This window comes from Heteronotia binoei, chromosome 15 (genome assembly GCF_032191835.1).
Source record: "Heteronotia binoei isolate CCM8104 ecotype False Entrance Well chromosome 15, APGP_CSIRO_Hbin_v1, whole genome shotgun sequence".
Taxonomy (NCBI): domain Eukaryota; kingdom Metazoa; phylum Chordata; class Lepidosauria; order Squamata; family Gekkonidae; genus Heteronotia; species Heteronotia binoei.
In genome coordinates, this window is record NC_083237.1 from 15,604,068 (window position 1) to 15,625,638 (window position 21,571).

General features: G+C 38.8%; 1 protein-coding gene across 1 annotated transcript; it reads right to left on the reverse strand.

Annotated features, from left to right (window-relative positions):
- Positions 1-1,021: 1,021 nt before the first annotated feature.
- On the reverse strand, positions 1,022-18,764 carry LOC132583146 (vomeronasal type-2 receptor 26-like). The gene is made up of 8 exons (XM_060254819.1): positions 18,607-18,764; positions 13,436-13,727; positions 11,352-11,675; positions 10,815-11,033; positions 10,430-10,522; positions 5,652-5,879; positions 3,627-3,753; positions 1,022-1,926 (listed from the first exon to the last, which is right to left on the reverse strand). Exons 1-8 carry the CDS (start codon positions 18,762-18,764, stop codon positions 1,022-1,024), a joined length of 2,346 nt encoding a protein of 781 aa, XP_060110802.1.
- Between the last annotated feature and the right edge of the window lie 2,807 nt (positions 18,765-21,571).

Here is a 21,571-nt window from a genome sequence, read left to right on the forward strand (position 1 = left end):
GCTGCAAAAGTCCTCATAGAACATTGTTTCTGATGGGTGATGCATGCCACAGACAACCTCAGCTTTCATTCGGGGGGGGGGGGGCAGGAGCTGCAGATAATTTGTCTCAGGATGTTCCAATTCCCTGCATTTCTGACCATCATCCTGAAATTTGTAGCCATTTTTAAAAGTCTAGCTTTTTTTTCATATCTCCCACACAAGCCCTTCCAACGGAGTGGAGTATTGTGGGAATCTGACTATTACATAGGCTGGGATGTTACTTTTCCATTTCTTCTGGATACTAATCTACCCCAAGTGAAGCTCTAGTCATTATTCTAAAAGTGATGATCAGATTTGAGGTTTCTCGCTTTAAACCACGGTTATTGAAGCAGAAAGGAGCCAAGAGTAGTGTTTAGGGAGATTACATGAGCCAAGATGTTTCAATGACCTTTGTGTTTGCTATTGCATCTCCTTTAGCCATTCTTAATCTATTGACCAAATTTCAGGTCCTAGTATTTTCTGAATGATCTATTTGTGCCTAGCTAGTCACAGCTTCCAAAGGAAAAAGAACCAGAGTGCAGCTTTCTAGGCACTTCATGGACCAGAATGTTCTTATTTTCTTCATGTCAGAGACTAAAATTTCCAATGCTATCCTGAATGTGACCACCAGTTTTGAGACTTCAAGATGCATAATTTAATGATTTATGTGTGCTAAAGATGGACAGATGGACTGACCACAGATAAAACCTTTGAAAGAAGAAGGGATCAAATCTACAACCCGCCCTCACTGTGAGAGTGGTTTATAATTTCCTCACCTTCTCCCCACAACAGACACTCTGTGAGGTAGTTGGGGCTGTGGGAGGTCTTCAAGAAGTGGCCTTGAGAGAATAGCTCCATGAGAACTGTGGCTTACCCAAGGTCACCCAGTAGCTGCTTGTAGAGGAGTGGGGAATCAAACCTGGTTCTCCTAGAAAAGAGTCTGCACTCTTAAGCACTACATCAAAATGATGTAGAGTTACAGTTGTAACTCTAGCAATTTACATTACTTTCCTTTTGTTCTTATCAGATGATCCCTGTTATTCAACTCAGGCCGCAGCAAAATAATGTAACATTTGGGGGCGAAGATGCAACCCAGAAGGGCAGCACTGGAGGCTAAGATGGAGAAGATCTCCACGGCAACCATAAATTTTCCCTTGGTGCTCAGGTAGGTGGGAACAAAAGAGATCCAAACGCTGCAAAAAACCAATAGACTGAAAGTGATGAATTTGGCTTCGTTAAAACTGTCAGGTAGCTTCCTGGCCAAGAAAGCCACCACAAAGCTCACAATGGCCAGGAAGCCCATGTAGCCCAGAACACAGTAAAACATGGTAACAGACCCCACATTGCATTCCAGTACAACTGCTTCAGTCTCTGTCTGCATGTCAGCATCTGGAAATGGGGGAGAAGTGGCCAGCCACACAAAACAAAGGACTGCTTGGATAAAGGAACAGGAAATCACAATTGAATTGCCCACTCCTTTCCCCACCCACTTCCTCAGGCTGCTTCCTGGTTGGATGCTTAGGAAAGCCAGAACCACTGTGAGAGTTTTTGCCAACACGCAAGAAATGGCAACTGAGAAGACCATGCCAAAAATGACTTGTTGGAGGAGACAGGACACCAGTTGTGGTTGACCAATGAAGATCAAAGCACAAAGGAAGCAAAGGAGGAAGCAGATCAGGAGAGAATAGGTAAGGTTCCTGTTGTTGGCTTTGACAATGGGGGTGCTGTGGTGCTTGATAAAGATTCCTAGCACGAAAAGAGTGATGAAAGAAAAGGAAAAGACAAGAGTCACCAAAGTGATCCCCAGTGGCTCTTCATAAGTCAAAAAAGTGATGTGTTTGGGAATACATTGGTTTTGTCCCACATTTGGATAATGATCTTGTCCGCATTGGGTACAGTCATCCAAGTCTGTAAAACAGAAAGAAAGGATTGAGAGAAGGAGGAACAGCTTCAGTGTTCTCCAAATCCCATATCTGTTCCCATATCTCAGACTTTAAGAGGATCCTTTGGTGCGTCTCACAGCATCTGTATTTCACTCCACAACTTCTTCTATAGGTGCGACCTGTGAGGGCTCGGTTGAACAAACTGGAGATGTGCAAGAGGAATATTTATTTGTTTTATTCTCCTATGGAATTACTTCATTACTGTTGCAAAAAATGTATTCAGTTGTGGGATTTTCCTTCTTTAAAATGTGCCAGTTTCTCAGACTTTCAAATAGAGGCGCAGGGGTGGCTGCCTAGGGAAGTGGGTCTGAAGGAGGGCAAGGGATATATACTAGCATGGTGGCCCGTGCCTGAGAACTGGCCAACTACTATCGCTCTGCCTCCCATCTGTTCTTTCCGTACAGATTTGGGAGGTGGAGCCATGGTGGCAATACAGTGTGTATGCTCTGAGGCATGGGCGCTGGGCTGCAGCGCTTGTCTCGCTGGAGGCAACTGGGGTGGTGTCTTGCCTGGAGTGCTGGTGGTGGTAGATGCCATCCTTGTGTTGCCACTTGTCAAATATAAGGTAACAGGACCAATAGAGAGATTTTAAACTATGAAAGAACAACTGGTCAAAAGTCATGAGTAAAAGCAGAGTTGTAATTGTCTACCAGTGTCCTACCACACCAAAGCTACCGTATGGGGGTAGGGGCCTTGCTTATGGAAAGCTTTCAAGACTTCTGATGCTGGCAATATCCTCCTAGGACTCCATTTCTAAGGCGAGAAAGTTCTGTTCATGGTGTTTCATTGGCATCTACCATGCTTGTGACTTCCTCCAGAGATGCAGTGTCACTTAGTACACAGAGCACTGGAGTAAGGTTTCCAAGACCCATTCTGTCAGGGAGGCTCGCTAGCTGACCTTAAGGTCTTTCTCCTCGTCTAACCGAGACACAGGTTTGTTGTGAGCATGAAATAGAGGGGAGAATGATGTTGATTGGCTTATTGGGGAGATTAGTGGGGTATGCATAGTTCAGTCAATAGTGCAAATATTGTCTATGCTTACTTGTACTAAGCAACAACAAAATTGCAAAATTTCCCCATCTTCTAAGATCCTTGCATGAGTGCTTTTGTCATTATCCATGGTAAAAGACTTCCTTTCCTCTCTTCGGTCTCTTCCAAGTTACCGTGGACATTGGGGAGGGGGGGCGGCATTGATGTTTAGTTCAAGCCATATTTTGGAAAGTATATGTGGCACTACAAAACACCGATTTCTTTTTGTGTTATCACCAGCAGTCAATAACACCATCAGTGTATACTCCCAATTAGCATTTGCCCCCCTTAGTGATATCACAATAGCTCAAGACATAGAAAATAAAATCATTCTATATTTATTTTATAGTAACTAATTAATTTATATATATCATTTATAACCTGGCTTTCTCTCCAATAGGCACCCAAAGCAACTAACATTAATTTCCTCTGTTCCATTTAATTCCCAGGTAAAGCACTGTGGGTTTGAAATGTGTGACTAGCCCATGGTCGCCCAACAAGCTGTCATAGGAGAGTGGGATTTGGACCAGATTCTTTCAAATCCTACTTACAAGACTCAAAACACCATGTTAATGAGATCCCTCCTATGCTTCGAAAGGTGTAACTTTGCTCAGGATTGGACTACAAATGCCTTACCCTTCTGATTAGAAATCTTCCCTTTTGGACATGGTTTACAATCATAGCAGCAAAATGGCTCCGCCTCCTTCCTTTGCTTCATCGAACCAGGATGGCAACTTTCACTGCAGACAGAAAGCGGCTGTGTCTAATGCATAAGTGAGGCAGAAAAAAAGAACTTACTGTAAATAGCAGATGTAAAATAACATTTTCTTTGTTCGTCCAAAGTATTAATGGTCAATACCCCTCTGGAGTGTGTGTGTGTGTTTTTGCTTCATTCATCACCAAATTACTTATGTCCCCCTCTGAATGTTGGAATCTCCCCAGCTATTGGTCATTTGCCTTCTTATTTATCAACTCTCCATGTTCCAAAATAATAATAATAATAATAATAATAATAATAATAATAATAATAATAATAATAATAATAATAATAACAACAACAACATTTAATTTATATCCCGCCCTCCCCGCCGAAGCAGGTTCAGGGGGCTAACAACATAATCAGTCTGTACAATGAGTTATGCAACAAATTTTAAAATCAACATTCAACTTAAAACATTCCAATTTAAAATTAACATTTCTGGTGCTTTTCTATTAGATGCAAGTATGTATGATGGCGGAATCACTTAAGACGAGTCCATCAGTCATTCAGTCAGGTAAAGGCCATCCTAAAGAGGAAGGTCTTGCAGGCCCTGTGGAACTGCTCAAGGCTCCGCAGGGCCCGCACTTCTTCCGGGAGCTGGTTCCATAGTTGTGGAGCTGCAATAGAGAAGGCCCGTGTACGAGTATTCTTTAATTTTGCCTCCTTCGAACCTTGAGGTGACCGTTGCATGGATCACTGTTGCTGGGTCCCGACGCTCTAGGAAGGGGACTAACTGCCTTGCCCACTTCAGATGAAAAACTGCCGACTTGGCAGTGGCTGCTATCTGGGCCTCCATTGATAATGAAGGCTCCAGTAAAAGCTCCTGCGTAGAGCATTTATCCTTGCCAGATGAAATACAATCCCATCAGCAGTTACCGATGGTAGATGTAAAAAAATCCCACTTTCATTAAGACTTTGTATATATAATTTAAAACAAGTTGACTCATTGTCCCATATTCTTCTTTATTGTCCCCTATACGATACTATAAGCCTTAGGTTTCTCGGACTAATTTTGTTCAATATGAAAGGCTGCTCAGATGCTGTAAAGGTTTGCTGTCTTCTGAATTATTTGTCATCTGAAATAACTGAAAAGGTTGCTTCATTCTTGAGTCTGGTAATCAAGGATCGACTGTTCAATGTATAGCTGCGTATGACTGCTTTAGTTATTTCTGTAGCTGTTTATTTGTTTGTTTATAATCTGATATATGCCAATAAAGGCTTTTGAGATTGATGTTCAATTACTTCAACTGGGCTGTTATACGTTATGGAAATGATGAAGGATTACATTCCCAATCTTTGACATGGTCCCAGTTTGGGTGAGCAGGATTGCCAGCTCTTGTCCTAGAGAACTGAAGGGGTGGTACTTAGCGAGGACAAAGTGAGAGAGAGAACTTGGGGTGCATAATGTTTTAGATCTTTGTGCGCATGGTGCTATAGATCTGCCCTCAGAAGCTGCCATTTTCTCCAGGAGAACCAATCCCTGTAAATTGGAGATTAGTTGTAATCTCAGGAGAACGCTAGGCCTAATCTTGAAGTTGACTAACCCAATTTAAAGAGTTGACATTTTGAACTCTTGTTCTGTTTGAAGAAAGTGCACATGGGAAAGTATTAAGCCAGAGAGACATTTCAATCATTCTTCTGCTCAACACACAACTTGTTTACTCAATATGACACTCATGGTGAAAGAAAGAAAGAAAGAAAGAAAGAAAGAAAGAAAGAAAGAAAGAAAGAAAGAAAGAAAGAAAGAAAGAAAGAAAGAAAGAAAGAAAGAAAGAAAGAAAGAAAGAAAGAAAGAAAGAAAGAAAGAAAGAAAGAAAGACAGACAGACCTTTGGGTTGACTGAAGCTAGTTTTTTTTCCTCTATCTCACTCAGGTTTTAAGTGATAGCTTCCCCAGATTACCTTGTTAAACCAGCTGTTCCATGTGATCCTCTCTTCATTAATCGTAAGCATTTGGTCTGGAGGAGCTTCTGGATGAATCTCTCCAATTTTCACTTTGAAAAAAGATCCATTTGGGAAAGCAAGCCAATTGATAATATCATACCCTGTTGTGACTTTTCCACTGGCATCAAATGAAATTGTTTCCCCAGCACTGTTATTAAATGAGATGCTTTTCAGATAGCGATGAAGCTAGATTAAAAAGAGAAACACAAATGAGGATCAGCTGTTAGTTGAATACAGCTTTTTAAAAGGAGACTATTAAATGCCTTATGTCTGTGCCTGACAGTTTTATGATTTTTCATTTTTTTTTAATATATACCGTTAATTTTATTATCCTTATTGGACACATCCAGATTTTCTTCTGTTCTTTTTTTGTATTTCATGCTTTGACGAGGAAAGGACTTTCCCAGCTGTAGCTTCTTCTTGCCACTAGAATGGGAGGAAATTGGCAGGAATTCTTCCCTCAACATTGGGTTTTTTCCCACTTAAGAGCAAAGATGTTTGGTTTAGAGGGGCACTTGGCAATTAGATGAGATACCATGAAAGAATAATACTGAATAATAATTTTAGAGAAATGCCTTACATCTCAGCATTTACATCAAAGTTGACAACAATTGGGTCTGCACAAGCTCAAAAGCTACAAAGCAGCACAACTCATTTGCTAGTAACAGAAAGAGCAGATCTTCCTCAAGGGACAGGAAAAGATAGATGACTCCAAGGAGTGGACAATGCAAAATAGAAGCTATCTCACCACTCTTAGCTACTCTTAACTCTCTTAGCTACCTTTCCTCTTTACTAGAAGCTATTTCCCACTAGAACTCTGTCTCAATGGCAGCCAAGACCATGTGATAGTGAACCAAGGGGAGAAACTCTACAGTGAGAAACTAAGACATTGGATCATTTCTTAAACTTGCAACTCCAAGAGTTATGGAGGGCAGATAGCTGTTCCCATTCGGATAGGATAGGATGGAGGATTGGAGAGGTTGGGGTTTTGCAAGTGTTATCACTTCAGTCGTGAAAAGGTTAAACTGAAGGTACTGTATATTAATCTTAGTTAGTTTAGAAGCAATCAGATGTTGAGTAGAGTAGAATCCACAGTGGAAACCAGTCAAGATGATGAAGAAATTTCTTTTATTGATATGGCCAGATGGCTACCTTCCAGGACTGCTGAGCAACAAGAAGGGCAACAAGAGACACCACGATCAAAAGGGGAGGCAGGCGATGATAGGCTAGGGAATACAGGGACTACTGTGAGACAGTCACAAAGAAGCAATTAAGGGGTACCACCACATAAGTTTTCCTTTTGTGCAAATATGAAATCTAAGAGTGAACCCTCTAGCTGGAAATAAATGTCTGAAACTTTTGCATGTTGTCAAGCACACCACAGATTATATCAGCATCAAGAAGAATGCATGTTGAACACCTGGACATTAAAACAGCATTCCTCAATGGAGGTTTATGTGAAAAGATCTATATGGAATGACCATGTAGTTTTCAAGAAAATGGAAAAAAGATTCTCAAATGCAAATTTTAAAAGAAGCATTTATGGACCTGAAGAAACTGTCAGAACATGGAATTGAAAATTAACTGTGGTGCTACAAAGGCAGAGACCTGCCTATTTACAAGACTGAAAGAAGGACGGTATCAACACAGACTGGCATGCTTGGATTATTTGACATTGTGCTGTCAAAGCAACGAGGATGCAAAAGAAATTGCTAAGAACCTGAACAATGAGAGGCAGTAGGCAAGGTTCTCGATCTGAGTACAGCGTCTAGACCTGACATTTCTGCAGCTATTGGAATCTGTGCAGAAAAGCTGATTCATCAAATTAGTATGATTGGAATGCCGATGAGGTTGGCTACAAGCCTCATAAGAACAGCAGACCTGAAACTAAGGATCTAAGCTTGTGACATTCACAAGACTGGCTGGATACATGGACTGGAGTGAAGACAAAATTGACTACAACTCAGCCAATGGCTACATGTGTTTCTATGGATAGAGCCTCATCTGTTGGATTAGCCAAAAGCAAGCACAATTTGTCAACTCAGTTACTGAGGCTGAATACATATCTTCTTCAAATGCATGAAGTAAACTTGAGTAGATCTTCTGTCTGATGAAAGACTTTGGTGTGGATGAGCTCTCTGAACCAAAGCTAGAGCTGTCCCAGGATCTCTCAATTGCACAACAGAACTATAGAGCTAAGCTTCTCCATTGGCTGAGGGTCCTCCTCTTCTGGGGAAGAAGGAGGGGGAAGTGGGAAAAAGTGAGGAGAGGTTGCTTTTCTTGGCTGCCTCAATAGCAGGGGAGAAATACAAAAAACAACTTTAAGACCAACAGTTTTATTGCCCTCTTAATCAACAAACTGCTTGTATTTCAGCTCACAATATCTGATCACCTCGTCTGATGATATGTGCTTAAGAGAGCACACGAAAGCTTACGTTCTGAATAAAAATTGGTTGGTCTTAAAGGTGCCACTTGACTCCTGATTTGTTCTACTGCTTCAGAGCAACTTGGCTGCCCACTTAGTTTTATTCAAAGTAAAAGCTTTTTGCCTTGCTACTCTTCATGCGAGTGTGTGAGTGTGTTTTTGTGTTCATTTATTAACCCCATTTTGCCAGGGCTGTCCTAGGTGCAACTATGTTTCCTCCCGCTTTTCACATATTCATGTCCTCATGACCCAATCTTTCTCAGTAGGAAAGCAATGTGACCTATTTAGACAAGGAGTAATGGCAAAAGATGAGATGGCTGGACAGCGATACTGACGCAACAAACATGAATTTGAGCAGACTTTGGAGGATGGTGGAAGACAGGAGGGCCATGTGACTTTGTCCATGGAGTCCCAAAGAGTTGGACTTGACTGTGCGACTGAACAACAACAAAATGGCAAACTTTTAGATTACGAATAACAACAAGAATTAGGCTGCCGGTGTATGTCCAACACATAACCTTTGCAGACTGGGGATTCTGAACCTAGGTTTCCCAGATAGTAGGCTGATACTGACTAGAATACATTACTGTCTCTCTATTCTTGCACTGCCTCATAGGAGTTTCAGTTTTTTTTCTGGGGAAGAATATAGTTTGGTAAATAAACACATTGCCCTCAGTCTGCATCATGGTGTGTTTGCATTATCCTGACAAACACACAAAGTAAGTTATGTACAAAAGCGTGCAATGCCCAGTCATTTTATCTTTTTCCCTGGGTGCTTGGGTACAGAGCATTGGCCATGAGATTTCTTTAATGATGTCAATAAATCAAAAGTAGCTTTGCGACTAGGTTGTTAAATTTTAAATTTTAAAGGATTTCCTAATATGATTTCTCCTGTTTGTTTGGACTGTAGTGGTCATTGACTGTAAAAATAAACTATGTATGTATGTGGTTTGCAACTTACAGATACACACCAGAACAGCATACTCAGGATTGTTACAGCACAGACTTCAGATTTTGATGAAATAATTCAGAGCAAGTGTCAGTTATCAAAGATTGTTAATATTGCAAGTGTGCTAATGCTTTAAAGACATTTTATTTTAATGTTTTTTTAAAAAATCTTTTGTTGCGTTTGTGCTCTATAAAGTTTATATCTCCGTTACAGGGCATTACATTTTATGACACACATGGCCCGCCTTGACAAGGTCTCATTTATGTTGGATCTGCCCCTCATAACAAATGAGTTTGGCGGCTGTGATGTAGACTGTGCTTGATTTTCTTCCCATCTAATCCTTTCTTAATTCTTTCAGTACACTTCTAATTGGAAGCTAAACAAATATGTGCTGTGGCTGCTTTATTTCCACTGCGCTCTAATGCACTCTGCTAAGTATCCTACAACAACAGAAGGACACTGGATAACCATTTGTCAGGGATGTTTTAGGCTATCATGCATTGTGCAGTAAGTTGGACTAAATGGTCCGTAAGTCCTTTCTAGCTTACAATTCTAAAATTATACATATATACTTACATACACACACACACACACACACACACATATAAAGTAAATTTTTTTATTAAAAAAAGATACAGACATCAGCACCAAAGCATAAAAAGGATAAAAACACCAAAAACAAAAAAATCACCCCTCCCCCAAGGAAAAAAAACCCTACAATGAACATATAACAACTAAGGAAAGAATTAACAAATTGAAGTATCGATAGAGAGCTCAGCATTCAGCATGTATACAGAAAAAAAAGATTTCTTTCTTAATCTATTCTTAAAACAGGTAAAATCAAAATATATAGAGAAATTTGCTCAAGTTTTCCCCATAAATTGAATAAGGGTTTAATCATGCTTTGAATATTATTTTGTGTTATGTATAAAATAAAGTCATGCCATGTTGCCAAAAATCTGAAGTTTTGGCTCTATTTTAATTTAGTTTGCTAATCTTCCAGTCATAGCTATCTGCCCTAACTCAGTATTAAGACTGAAATGTTAATAATTCTACAAATTTCCAACTTTTGCCTAGTGTCCTACAGGCTGCCATTAACTATCAGTCCCTTAGATGTCACATTTCCCCCCTTGCCACAGCCCTTCTCCAAGAACCATTTGGATTAAGTGTTCTCAAGAAGAACAAGATAAAGGTTTAAATTATAAGAAGAGATATTTGCATTCCAAGATTACATTTTGTACAGGCTGCAGTCTTTGATAGATTGTGATTAAAACTTGCATTTAGTACAGGCTGTACTCTGCAATAGGTGTTGCTGACAATTAAAAAGCGATAACCTTAACACTGGGATAGACTTGAACTTACCTGCTGTGAATGCTTCTTGACAGAGCTGCTTAAATTAACTGGTGGGGGCGATTCTTGAAAAAGACTGACTGAAACGGAAGGACTACTGGCTATCTGTAGGATCATGACACAAAGGAGTAACTACAAGAGATTCTTTTTGCAAAAGATTATAGTACAAAAAGGGAAAAAAGGTCAACATTGCAACAAAAGGATATCTTAGATTTACATATGTATGATTATAGTAAATGATGGAGCAAATGGAGAACAAGGCTGAAGCTTGGAGAATTGTGACATTCTAGAGTGGACAGGAGAGGAAACAAATTGATGAAGATGAATCCAGAAATCCTAAGTAGTACAAACTGTACCTTTTTTTGTTGCCAGAGAAATGATTTTCTAAGATAGTTACCTGCCATAACGGTTGACGGAACAGGCTGTATTTCTTCCTCCTCAGCATTCTTCTGTGTCCATAAGGAGATGAATACAGGTCATGTAAAGCATGTGCTACAGCATAGACAGCATTATAGATAGTGTAGCTAGTACCGGTCATACTCATTTCAAAAGCATCACCTGGAAGGCTCTCCAGTTTCTCCTCCCCAGTGCAATTTTTATCAAAGTCCTTCTTTTGCTGTGATTCAAAGAATTCACAGAGGAATGCCTGTTTCCAGAAATCTCTGATGAAGCCATCTCCTTTGGTCCTAAGATGCTTTCTGCTCTGAAGAAACTGATGGAATCCTGGAGGTTCATTTGTGTGAACCGTGAAGGATATTGCACCATGAAGGATCATGTTGCCCCAATCTCTTTGATAATAATAAGATATAAAATCCATCTGAATATTCGTAATGTAAACTTTACCTTTAATCTTTGCTTTTGTGAACCCATCCTCTGAAAGTCTTATGACCAATCTAATAAATGAAAGAGTATCAGTGTCTCCAAAAAGAACAACCGTATCAGCCTTACTCTCCATTACAATGTCATAATGTTTCAATGCATGTTCCATCTTGCCAAAATAAGAACTTATCATAAAGTTCTGGCGGAGTTCTGATATGAAGGCCACGCAGATGCCATTCTGATAAAACAGAGGAAACATGGCATGCTGAAATCTTTCCCCACGTTCATCATCCCCAGTAATAAACCCAATCCATGTCCACCTGAAATGCAGAATTAACTGCAGGATGCCCTTGTACTGCTGGGCTTCATTTGGCACCATCTGATAAGTGGAAAGTCCTGACAAGGTTTCATTCATTAATGACGTAGAACTGTAGGTGAGCTAAAAGAAGTCAACATTGGGAAGAAAATGAAAAAAGTGAGAGTGAAAAGGTTTCAATATACTAATTGGTGTGAGTGAATCCATGCTATTAAAAAATGTGCATACTTTCCAGTTAAGAAAATAACATATGCTTCTCTTTTTTGGTAATATATGGAGAAGAAATGAAAATGGTTTCATTTGCTGGGAATGTGAAAGGCCTAATGAAGAACTAGTTGCATACATTTGATGACATTAGATCAATTCTCATGAAAGCATCTGCCGTAATAAAGGTTACTAGTCAGTAGCTGCAAACGAAAACAGGAGTACAATGTGGTACCTTTAAAATACTAACAGCTTTCAAATTTCAAGGAAAAATAGTAACAGCCATGCATCTCGATGAATTCAAATGATCTTTTTGGAATGGGAGGTGTGCGTTTAGCACCAATGATTCTTTTTTAAAAAGATTTTTGGATGTTTCTCCCTATACTGCTATTCACTTTTTGAATTAATTCTATGTTCAAAACACCATTTTGTATGGAAGAGCTTTCAGTCACAAAATGTAATGTGCCAAATAGCCCTTTCAGACATGGAATATATCACCGTACTTGGATTTGTCATCATCCATTTGTGAATCAGACATTGCTATTGATACTAAAACAATTACATTGCATAGTAATCGCTGCTGCATGGGGAAGCATCTACAAAGGACTGCTCTTTACCAGCATGTTGCCACATGTGCCCATTCCTGGGGAAGGTACACCAGAGTCAGATAGGCTTGGCAACATCCATACTGGATGACTGCAACACACTATGGGTGCTGACCTGGACAGCCCAGGCTATCCTAATTTCATCAGTTCTCAAAAGCTAAACCGGATCGACCTTGGCTAGTATGATAAGCTAGATGCCATACATGGGACTGCATTTGTTCAGAATGTTAGCTGGGGATCACTGTAGTGAAGGAGAGCTAAGCTGAATCCAGTAGCACCTTCAAGATTAAGAAGATCTTAAGGGGAGGGACAGTGGCTCAGTGGTAGAGCATCTGCTTGGGAAGCAGAAGGTCCCAGGTTCAATCCCTGGCATCTCCAAAAAAGGGTCCAGGCAAATAGGTGTGAAAAACCTCAGCTTGAGACTCTGGAGAGCCGCTGCCAGTCTGAGAAGACAATACTGACTTTGATGGACCAAGGGTCTGATTCAGTATAAGGCAGCATCATATATTCATATATATTCAAGATTTTCAGGGCATACTCTGTCAAGTGGAAAACCTCCCTTCGTCAAACAAAAGGACAGATTCAGCTGCCTTGTATCAACGATAGGATTTCCCAGTTTATTTACAGTCTATTTTTAATCATCTAAAGCCCCAAACTAATTGGATGCAAGTTAAGGTTATACTCCTTCCGTGCATTCTTTAATGACAATCTGGTTGGCTATTACTGTCTGTCATGGATTCTGGAACTCCCTTCCCTTTGCTTTTTGTTGTAGGTAATATTCTGTTACTATATTTCTACATTGTTATGAAATGCCGTGGCCAAACTTTTTATAGAAAGGCAGCAAATACTCAAGTATAACTAAAAGTATAAGGCATGGACAGAGACATTGAAATATGTTTTAAATTTTGGCATCACTATATTCTCATGTGGATAAATATTTTTAAAAGGCATATATCATGAAGGTATGAATAATTTAGAAGATCTGTTTTTCTTGGCCATGAAAAATGAGATAAGACTGTTTTATAACATTGACCATACGTTGGAGTCCATTCAAATTCTGAATACCTGGCCTACCTGTGGAATGTTGTAGATAGATAACACATTTGCTATGTAGAGAGACGTTTTCGCTTCAGCTCCTCCAACAACTGCTATCAGATTGTTCTGGAGGTCACACTTGTAGTTGGGAATAAATCTGTTCTTCGTAGAGAGAAGTTGTAATGCAGCATGATAAGTCTCTCGTTCATTAAGGTAAGTGTCACGTATGTGGAAGCCCAAGGTGACATTGGGCAAGAGCTGGAGGTTTTCATTGAGTTCTTTCACAGTAAATGCCAAAGCCAAGGCATGTTGATAATAACTAGTCCGTACACTGTAACAAAAAGAAAAAAAAACAGAGTAAATAAGCAACATTTTTGTAATATCATTGTACCTCAGGCTTGATTATTCATATCTGAAATGAAATATCAGTTATGCTATCAGGACATTGGACTTATTTGAGGCATGGTCAGATTCCAGCTAATATAAATTTCCATCCCTCTCTAATACGAGGGATATTTCTGTGTATTTTGGGTGATTATTTATATTTTAATATCCCTCTAGGGAGTAAGTGCTGTGACTTCATTATGCTCTAATGTCAACAGAAACTGCGGAGAAATGTTTAAAATGTGTGGTTTCACAACCACTAGCCTTGAAGTGCTAACAGGAAATAACAAGGATTTCTATTCAATTCCATGAATAATCTTGGAGTTTGTAGTTGGGAATAAACTAGATTCAACCACTATACCCAATCTGTTAAGATTCCTTGAGCATCTCTTCTGATAAGCAGAAGGTTACAAAACAACTTGTTCCATTACTGAAGACTGTGCAGTTAGCACTTTCCATATGGGGGTCAGAGTAAATAACAGGATCTGTCATTTTGTCTTGTTTTATCTTGAGCTTAAGACCATTGGTGAAAGAAGCTAATAAATAAAATGAAAGGAAGCTGTCATTTCCAGGGAACCATGAAAAGACAATGAGGGGCTGCAGATTAAAATAATAGTTATACAAATGTACATTCCGAGAATTCAATGCAGTCTTAATAGCTTGTCCATTATTAACACATACACCTATGCACAGATATTAACAGAAATGCACAAGAAGCAATGTCCTTACAAAGCCACATCGTATAACATATAATTGGATAGTTCCTTAAATGTCAAATCATCTGATGTAGCAGACATAAAGGAAGTAATTCCCCCAATGATGACATCTCCTCCTTGAAAAAGTTTAGAAAGACTTGAGAGGGGTTCACTGACTGTGCATTTAGCATCATGAACCTTGCACATGGTTGAGTATAACAGCACCAAAATGAATACCACAATGGATAACATTTTGCAATCAGTTCATCATAATCAGGGCTTTTTTTGTAGCAGGAATTCCATTGTATATCAGGCCACGCACCCTGATGTATCCAATCCTCCAAGAGCTTACAGTAGGCCCTGTAATTAGAGCCCGGTAGGCTCTTGGAGGATTGTTAACTTCAGGAATATGTAGCCCAATATGCAAAGGAGTTCCTGCTAAAAAAAAAAAAAAGAAGCCCTGATCACAATAATGACTTCAGTCTCCTCATATGACTGTTGGAGTAATTCCAGTTTGAAACCATCTGTCTTGCGCCTTTGCCTGAATACAATTTCACATATTATAGCTATCATAACACTACCTCCCCCTAACCCAGCTGCAAATACCAACTACTGTATTTCTAGTATAATCCAGAGATGCTAATTTTTTCTAATGACCATTGAAATTCCTTTGAGACTCTCACAAGCAGTAGTCTTTTTGGTAATTACAGGGGCAATAACCACTCTTTGAACAAGCTGTCAATAGAACAGTTGGGGAAAAAAACATCTGTGTTGAATTTCAGTAAAACTTTTCTCTTTTCTTTAGTAGGGCAGCTAGGCACAGGTAGCCTTGCTGCCTGAGCAAGAAAAAAACCCCACTGAGGGTGGTGGTGGAATCATGCTGTCCGTACATTCTTGGGATAGAAATAATTATCCCTTCTGCATTTCCTATAACTATTCAGTCCCCAATTGTTTGTTGGCAAAAGAATATGAACTGATGCCTGTTCCTGCCACAGGCAGGTATGAATTCATGGAGCTGAATTGAAATTGAAAGCAACTTTACAGTGCATAACACACACACCTTATTGACATTTGTGACCCTAATAGTGGCTTCAGACCAGGGTTCCTGCCAAATCTGCAGGACCACCCTCCTAAGTTCCTCCTTGACCCCTTTAATACAGATATAGAATTCTGCTAGCCCCTCCCTCACCATCATTTTACAGCAATCTTATAACATATATTCCACTACATGCTACCTCCCGTGTTCCATTTGTCTCTCTCCCAATGTTCTTCTCAGTTCATTCCCCACTAGTCCTATCTCATCTTCTGCTCTGTCAATTTCTCTTTACCACAACAGCCCTGTCTTTTTTTCTCAGTGCTTTCATTGCCTGATTTGTTTGTCTGCTGGCCTTTCCCACATAAAGTTAGGAAACTCCCAAGCTTCCCTGTGGGCCTTCTCGTGACACCTATGGTGAGCTCTCCACAGCTGCACTCCCTGTGTCACTCTTGCACACTTCTCTATAGCCAGCTCTTCATCCAAATCTCGTTCTCCAAACACAGAAGACCTCCCCCTTTTTACCCTCTCAACCAGTTTTTAAACTTCGTAGCTGGTCAGCTGGTCAGCTGGACTCAGTATTTCCCACATTTTTTGGCATGTCACTTTTGGTGGCTCATCTTCCTCCCTCATCATGCTGTACACTACTCTAACTGCTGCCTAGCCTTTGCAGAGCCTTCTGATGTATCACAATCCCTCCCCCATCCCTAATTTGAATATTCTTTAATGACTTTATGACTATCATGGCACATATTCAGGCTAGTTTCACACAGAAACATATTTCTACTTATAATTCCCTTTCCCAGAGACCAAATGCTATAAAATTCTGGGGTTCTGAGGCACCCCAATCTAAGTTCCTTCATTTCAGCATCATTCTTTCAGCCCATATCTACCTCAACTGATTTCTTGGTATACATCAAAACCCTGGTCAGCTTCCTTGTGGAGGGGGGCGGGGAATGAATGCTTCATATCCCTGAGCAGAGTGAGCTGGGAAGATTTTGAATATCCCTGTTTTATTAACTTGAAACTGTGATTGGCGCAGGTCAGTGCCTTGACCTAACCTGATGTTTTATTTTTTTGTTTATTTAACAATATTCCATCCTCCCTGGTTTAGGGCAGCTACCACATCAACATTAAAAGCCTCAAATGCCCAAGTTGATACAGTGCATCCTGCTTTCTTCATACCACTTAATCAATCCTCCAGATAAAATAGGAGGTCCCAGCTTCATGGTGACTCCATTCAGTCCAGTCCAGTCAAGGCAATGGTCTCTGATTTAAGAATCAAAGGCTCAGTGGAAGAGCTCTGTCTTACAAGCCCTGCAGAATTGCAATAGGTCTCACAGGGCTGCAATGTCCTTGAGAAGCTCATTCCACCAGCTCAGGGCTATGACCAAAAGGACCCTTGGCCTTATAGCAACCAGCCTGGCCTTTCCAGGGCCAAGGATTGACAGAAACATATTATTTGAGTAAACGATATAGGAAAAATGTATTGGAAAAATCAAATTATTAGTACAGCTGCTAATAGAATATAATACCATTACTAACGTACTAACTTATCTAATATTGCTATTTATTTCAATAGACTAACACTGTGTTAGTAGCTATAATGGATAGGTTGTGTTTAATTCAAAAACAAATAATAAAATATAAATATACATGGGCAGATATTGGTAAAAATAATCAAAAATTGCATAGTAAACAATTTAAGTTCAATTTAAGAACATATATCTATGATCTTGAAGGTCCTAATATTAACTAATTTAAATATAAGTACTCTTAAGCGACATATATAAGGTCTTTAAAATACTAATTGGCAATAAACATTTAGAGTGATTAATTGAATTCATCATTGAAGAGAAATGTCCAGCATCAGGTTCTTAAGCTATAATGTGCTTGGTTTTAACAATCCTGTGAAAAGAAAAGAAAAATTATAACCCAATTGACCAAGATAAACCCAGATATCTTTTTACAAGAAACAGATAATAGCTCCAAATCAATATATATATTAAAATCTCTCAAACATCATATTCAGTTCCAGATCACAGGAAATTCAAAAACTAGAGGAGTGGCAATCTTAATTTCCAGCATAATTTGTTTTATTCAGATAAAATCCATGACTGATCCCCTGGGCGGGTATCTTTTTATTAATGATTGCATAGACAGTACATTGGTAACACTTGTGACATTGTATGAACTGAATTCTAAACAATTCACACTTATAACTGAAGTTCTGGAAAAATTAACCACTTCCTATGAAGGAAACATAAAACGAGGAGGAGATTAAAACTATATAACAGACAATAACCTACACATATCTTCATTTGCTAAAACACACAATAATCTTGAAATGAATAATAGGAGTACAACTTCACTAGCAAAAATTTTAGAGGCTTTTCTACTCGTATTTATTTATTTATATTTGTGAAAAGAGTTTTTTTTTTTTTAACATTTTCAATAGTTTATTGCACCCAAGTGAAAATAGACAAACAATACATAAAAACACACAAAAAGGAAAAGAACTAACAACAACCCCTACACACATCATACAGGTCATACAAATCAAACATCATACTTCCCTCCACCTCCCATGCATACTCTCAGTCACCCCTGGGGTGATCAGAGACAGACTGTTTCCTTTTCAGTTATTCCCATGTCAATCCTTTACTTTTAACCCAACAATAAATTGGTTCCCAACTCTCTTTACATTTCAATAAGTTTCCATTCCTTATTCTAGTAGTCATAAAGTCTAATTCTGCAGCTTCGATGAGTTTAGCCATAAATTCTTCCATGGAGGGGGTTTGGGGTGTTTTCCAATATTTAGCAAACAATATTCTCGCGGTGGTGACAATATACATTAATATCTTAACTATTTTAAGAGGAAAATCTTCTCTGCACACATTTAAAAGATATAATTCCGGTGAGTGAGGTATCTTAACTTTTAGGATTTTTTGGGCCCAAATATTAATTAATGCCCAGTATTTTTGGCATACTCGCATCTCCACCAAATATGAATTAATGAGCCCTTAGTCTTTTTACATTTCCAGCATTTGTTGGAGTAGCTGGGATATATTTTGGCTAGGCGGTCAGGGGTTAGGTACCAGCGATGGATCATTTTGTACAAGTTTTCTTTGTACAAGGCCGGCAAGGTTAGCTTAACGTTCCGTTTCCAAATTTTCTCCCAGTCGTCTAAGGTCATGTTAAGGTCCATATCTCTTAGCCATTTTATCCATGATTCTTTGACCACCTCCTCCTGCATTTTCTCCCTCAATAACCATTCATATATTTTAGAAATTAATTTTTGGTCTGTCTGAATAATTTGATCCAGGTCATTCAGTTTTTTGGAAAATCCTCTTTCTTTATCTTTTTGATAACAGGACTGTATTTGACACTTCAGCCACCAATCTATTGAAGTCATTTCTTCCATTCTTAAGTTATTTTGTTTGTCTAATAGACTTTGGTAATCAGTTAATTTATTCCAGTCGTAGATATTGGGATGAGTATGAGCCTCAACTGGTGAGACCCATAATGGGGTATAAAGGTAGAATTTCCTAATTTCCATCCAGACTCTATAAAGAGATTTTCTTATCTCATGCCTCCAGAATGGGCTGTTAGGGGGAGGGTTTTGATACCAAAGATATCCGTGCCATCCTTTTCCCAACCCTGCCCCCTCAATAACCAACATTCTTTTGTCCTCCAGTACAAACCAATCTTTCAACCAGACAATACGACAAGCCTTATGATATAAAGTCCATTCTGGTAAGGCAAGACCACCTCTGAGTTTACTGTCTTGGAGAACTTTTAGTCGGATTCTAGGCTTTTTTTTCTGCCAGATAAAGAATGAGATGATTTTATTGATCCGTTGAAAGAAGGACTTCGAAAGCATTATAGGAATCATCTGAAACATAAACAAGATTCTTGGCAGTATGTTCATTTTTATGGTTGCTATCCTGCCCAGAAGTGAAATATGCAGATCTTGCCATCTGTTTAAGTCCTCTTGAATTTCTTTTATCAGTTTCTCATAATTATCTCGGTATAGGTTTTTAAGCTCGTTCGTCATTTGGATTCCCAGATATCTTACTTTCTTTCCATGCACAAATTCTGATTGGGTTTCAAATTGGTTCATTTGTTCTTTATTCATATTTTTCGTAAAAAATTTCGTTTTCTGCACGTTAATCTTAAAACCCGATACTTGGCCGTACTGTTTAAGTGTTTCTTTGAATTGACCAATAGATGAATTAGGATCTTCTAAAATACATAGCAGATCATCCGCAAAAGCTCGGATCTTCAACTCCTCTCCCCTAATTCGAATACCCTTTATTCTATCCTCCTCTCTTATTCTTTGCAGTAAGAGCTCTAATGTTAGAATAAATAGTAGTGGCGATAGGGGGCAGCCTTGTCTTGTACCTTGAGCTATATCAATCATTTCTGTTTTGGTACTGTTAAAGCTGATCTTTGCATTTTGTGTCGTGTATATGGATTCCACCAATTTACAAAAATTTCTTCCGCAGCCTACCACTTCCAATGATTTCAAAATAAACTTCCAATTCACATTATCGAAGGCTTTTTCAGCGTCGACAAATATTAATGCCACTTGCTTCTCAGGGTGTTCTTTATAATATTCAATTACGTTCATTAGAAATCTTACATTTTGCCTCATTTGTCTCCCTGGGACAAATCCAGTTTGGTCTTCATGTATAACAGCACTGATAACTTTTTTTAATCTGTTCGCCAGTACCGTAGCAAAAATTTTATAATCGCTATTTAGTAAGGAAATAGGCCTGTAATTTCTAATTTCCGTTGAATCGGTACCTTCTTTATGTATCAATGTGATAAGGGCCTCTTTCCAGGATGTTGGAATTTCATGTTTATTTTGTATGTCTTCAATAACTTTCTTATATGGAATAAGGGTTTCTTCTTCAAAAGTCTTGTAAAATTCAATGGGAAGGCCATCTGGTCCTGGTGCTTTATTTGGTTTTTGTTGGTTCATCGCCTCTACAATTTCATGCATAGTAATTGGAACTTCCAATTTCTCTCTTTGTTCTTCTGTTAACTGTTTTAATTTGGATTTCAAAGTATATTCTTGCTGTAACTGGTTGGAGATCTCTTGACCTTTATATAAATTTTGATAAAAATTTTGAATTATTATTTTCATCTGATTCGTTTGTGTTGTCTCCTTCCCTTCTCCATCTCTAAGGGACTTTATGATTTTTTTACTTCTTTCCTTTTTTAGCTTATATGCTAGCCATCTACTAGCTTTGTTCGCACTCTCAAAGTGGGCTTGCTTCATCCACTTTATCTTCTTTTCCACTTCATCCATAAGTAATAGATTGATTTGGTGTTGGATAGCCAGGATCTTAAGTTTTGTCTCCTTCATGTTCTTTATCTTTAACTGTTTTTCTTGTTCGTTTAATTTTTGAACTAAATCTTTATAGGACTTCAGGCGTTCTTTTTTCCTGCCCGCTGTGTATCTTATTGCAATCCCGCGAAGAAAGGCTTTAAAGGTATCCCAAACCGTGAACATACTAGTGTCCTTAGTTGAATTAAATTGGAAGAATTCTTTTATTTCCCTCTTAGTTGTTTCCAGAAACTTTGTCTCTTTCAAAATTTGCAGGTTAAGAGTCCAACGAAAATTTTTCGGGGGTCCTAATAAGTTGATCTGAATTGGACTATGATCCGCAAAGGTTCTGGGTAAGATGTCCGCTTGTACAACTGACAGCATTGACTCAGCGGATAGCCAACACATGTCAATCCTCGACCAGCATTTGTGTACCGAAGAATAATAGGTGTAATCTTTCGTTGATGGATTCTTAGTCCTCCATACATCCAGCAGGTTAAACTCATCTGCTAATTTCAAAAATTCTTTCGGTAATCCACTTCGCAGCTTCCTTTTTTTAATTTCTTCAAATTTCTTATCTTTTTCTATGTCGAACACCGCATTAAAGTCCCCAATAATACAACAATTCTTTGGTTCAATTTCCGTCAATTTTTCGTGCAGAATTTTGTAAAATTTTCCCAAATTTTCATTAGGGGCATAGATGTTCACTAATATCAGCTTGTTGCCAC

Excerpts from the sequence above, each read along its gene's own strand:
- LOC132583146 (XM_060254819.1), bottom strand. The coding sequence starts at position 18,764 with ATGCAGGAGGAGGTGGTCAAAGAATCATGGATAAAATGGCTAAGAGAT. Across the intron at positions 13,728-18,606 it reads TACAAAATGATCCATCGCTG|TGTACGGACTAGTTATTATC; the intron begins GTACCTAACCCC and ends TTTTTGTTACAG. Across the intron at positions 5,880-10,429 it reads TCAAGAAGCATTCACAGCAG|CTTCATCGCTATCTGAAAAG; the intron begins GTAAGTTCAAGT and ends TTTTTAATCTAG.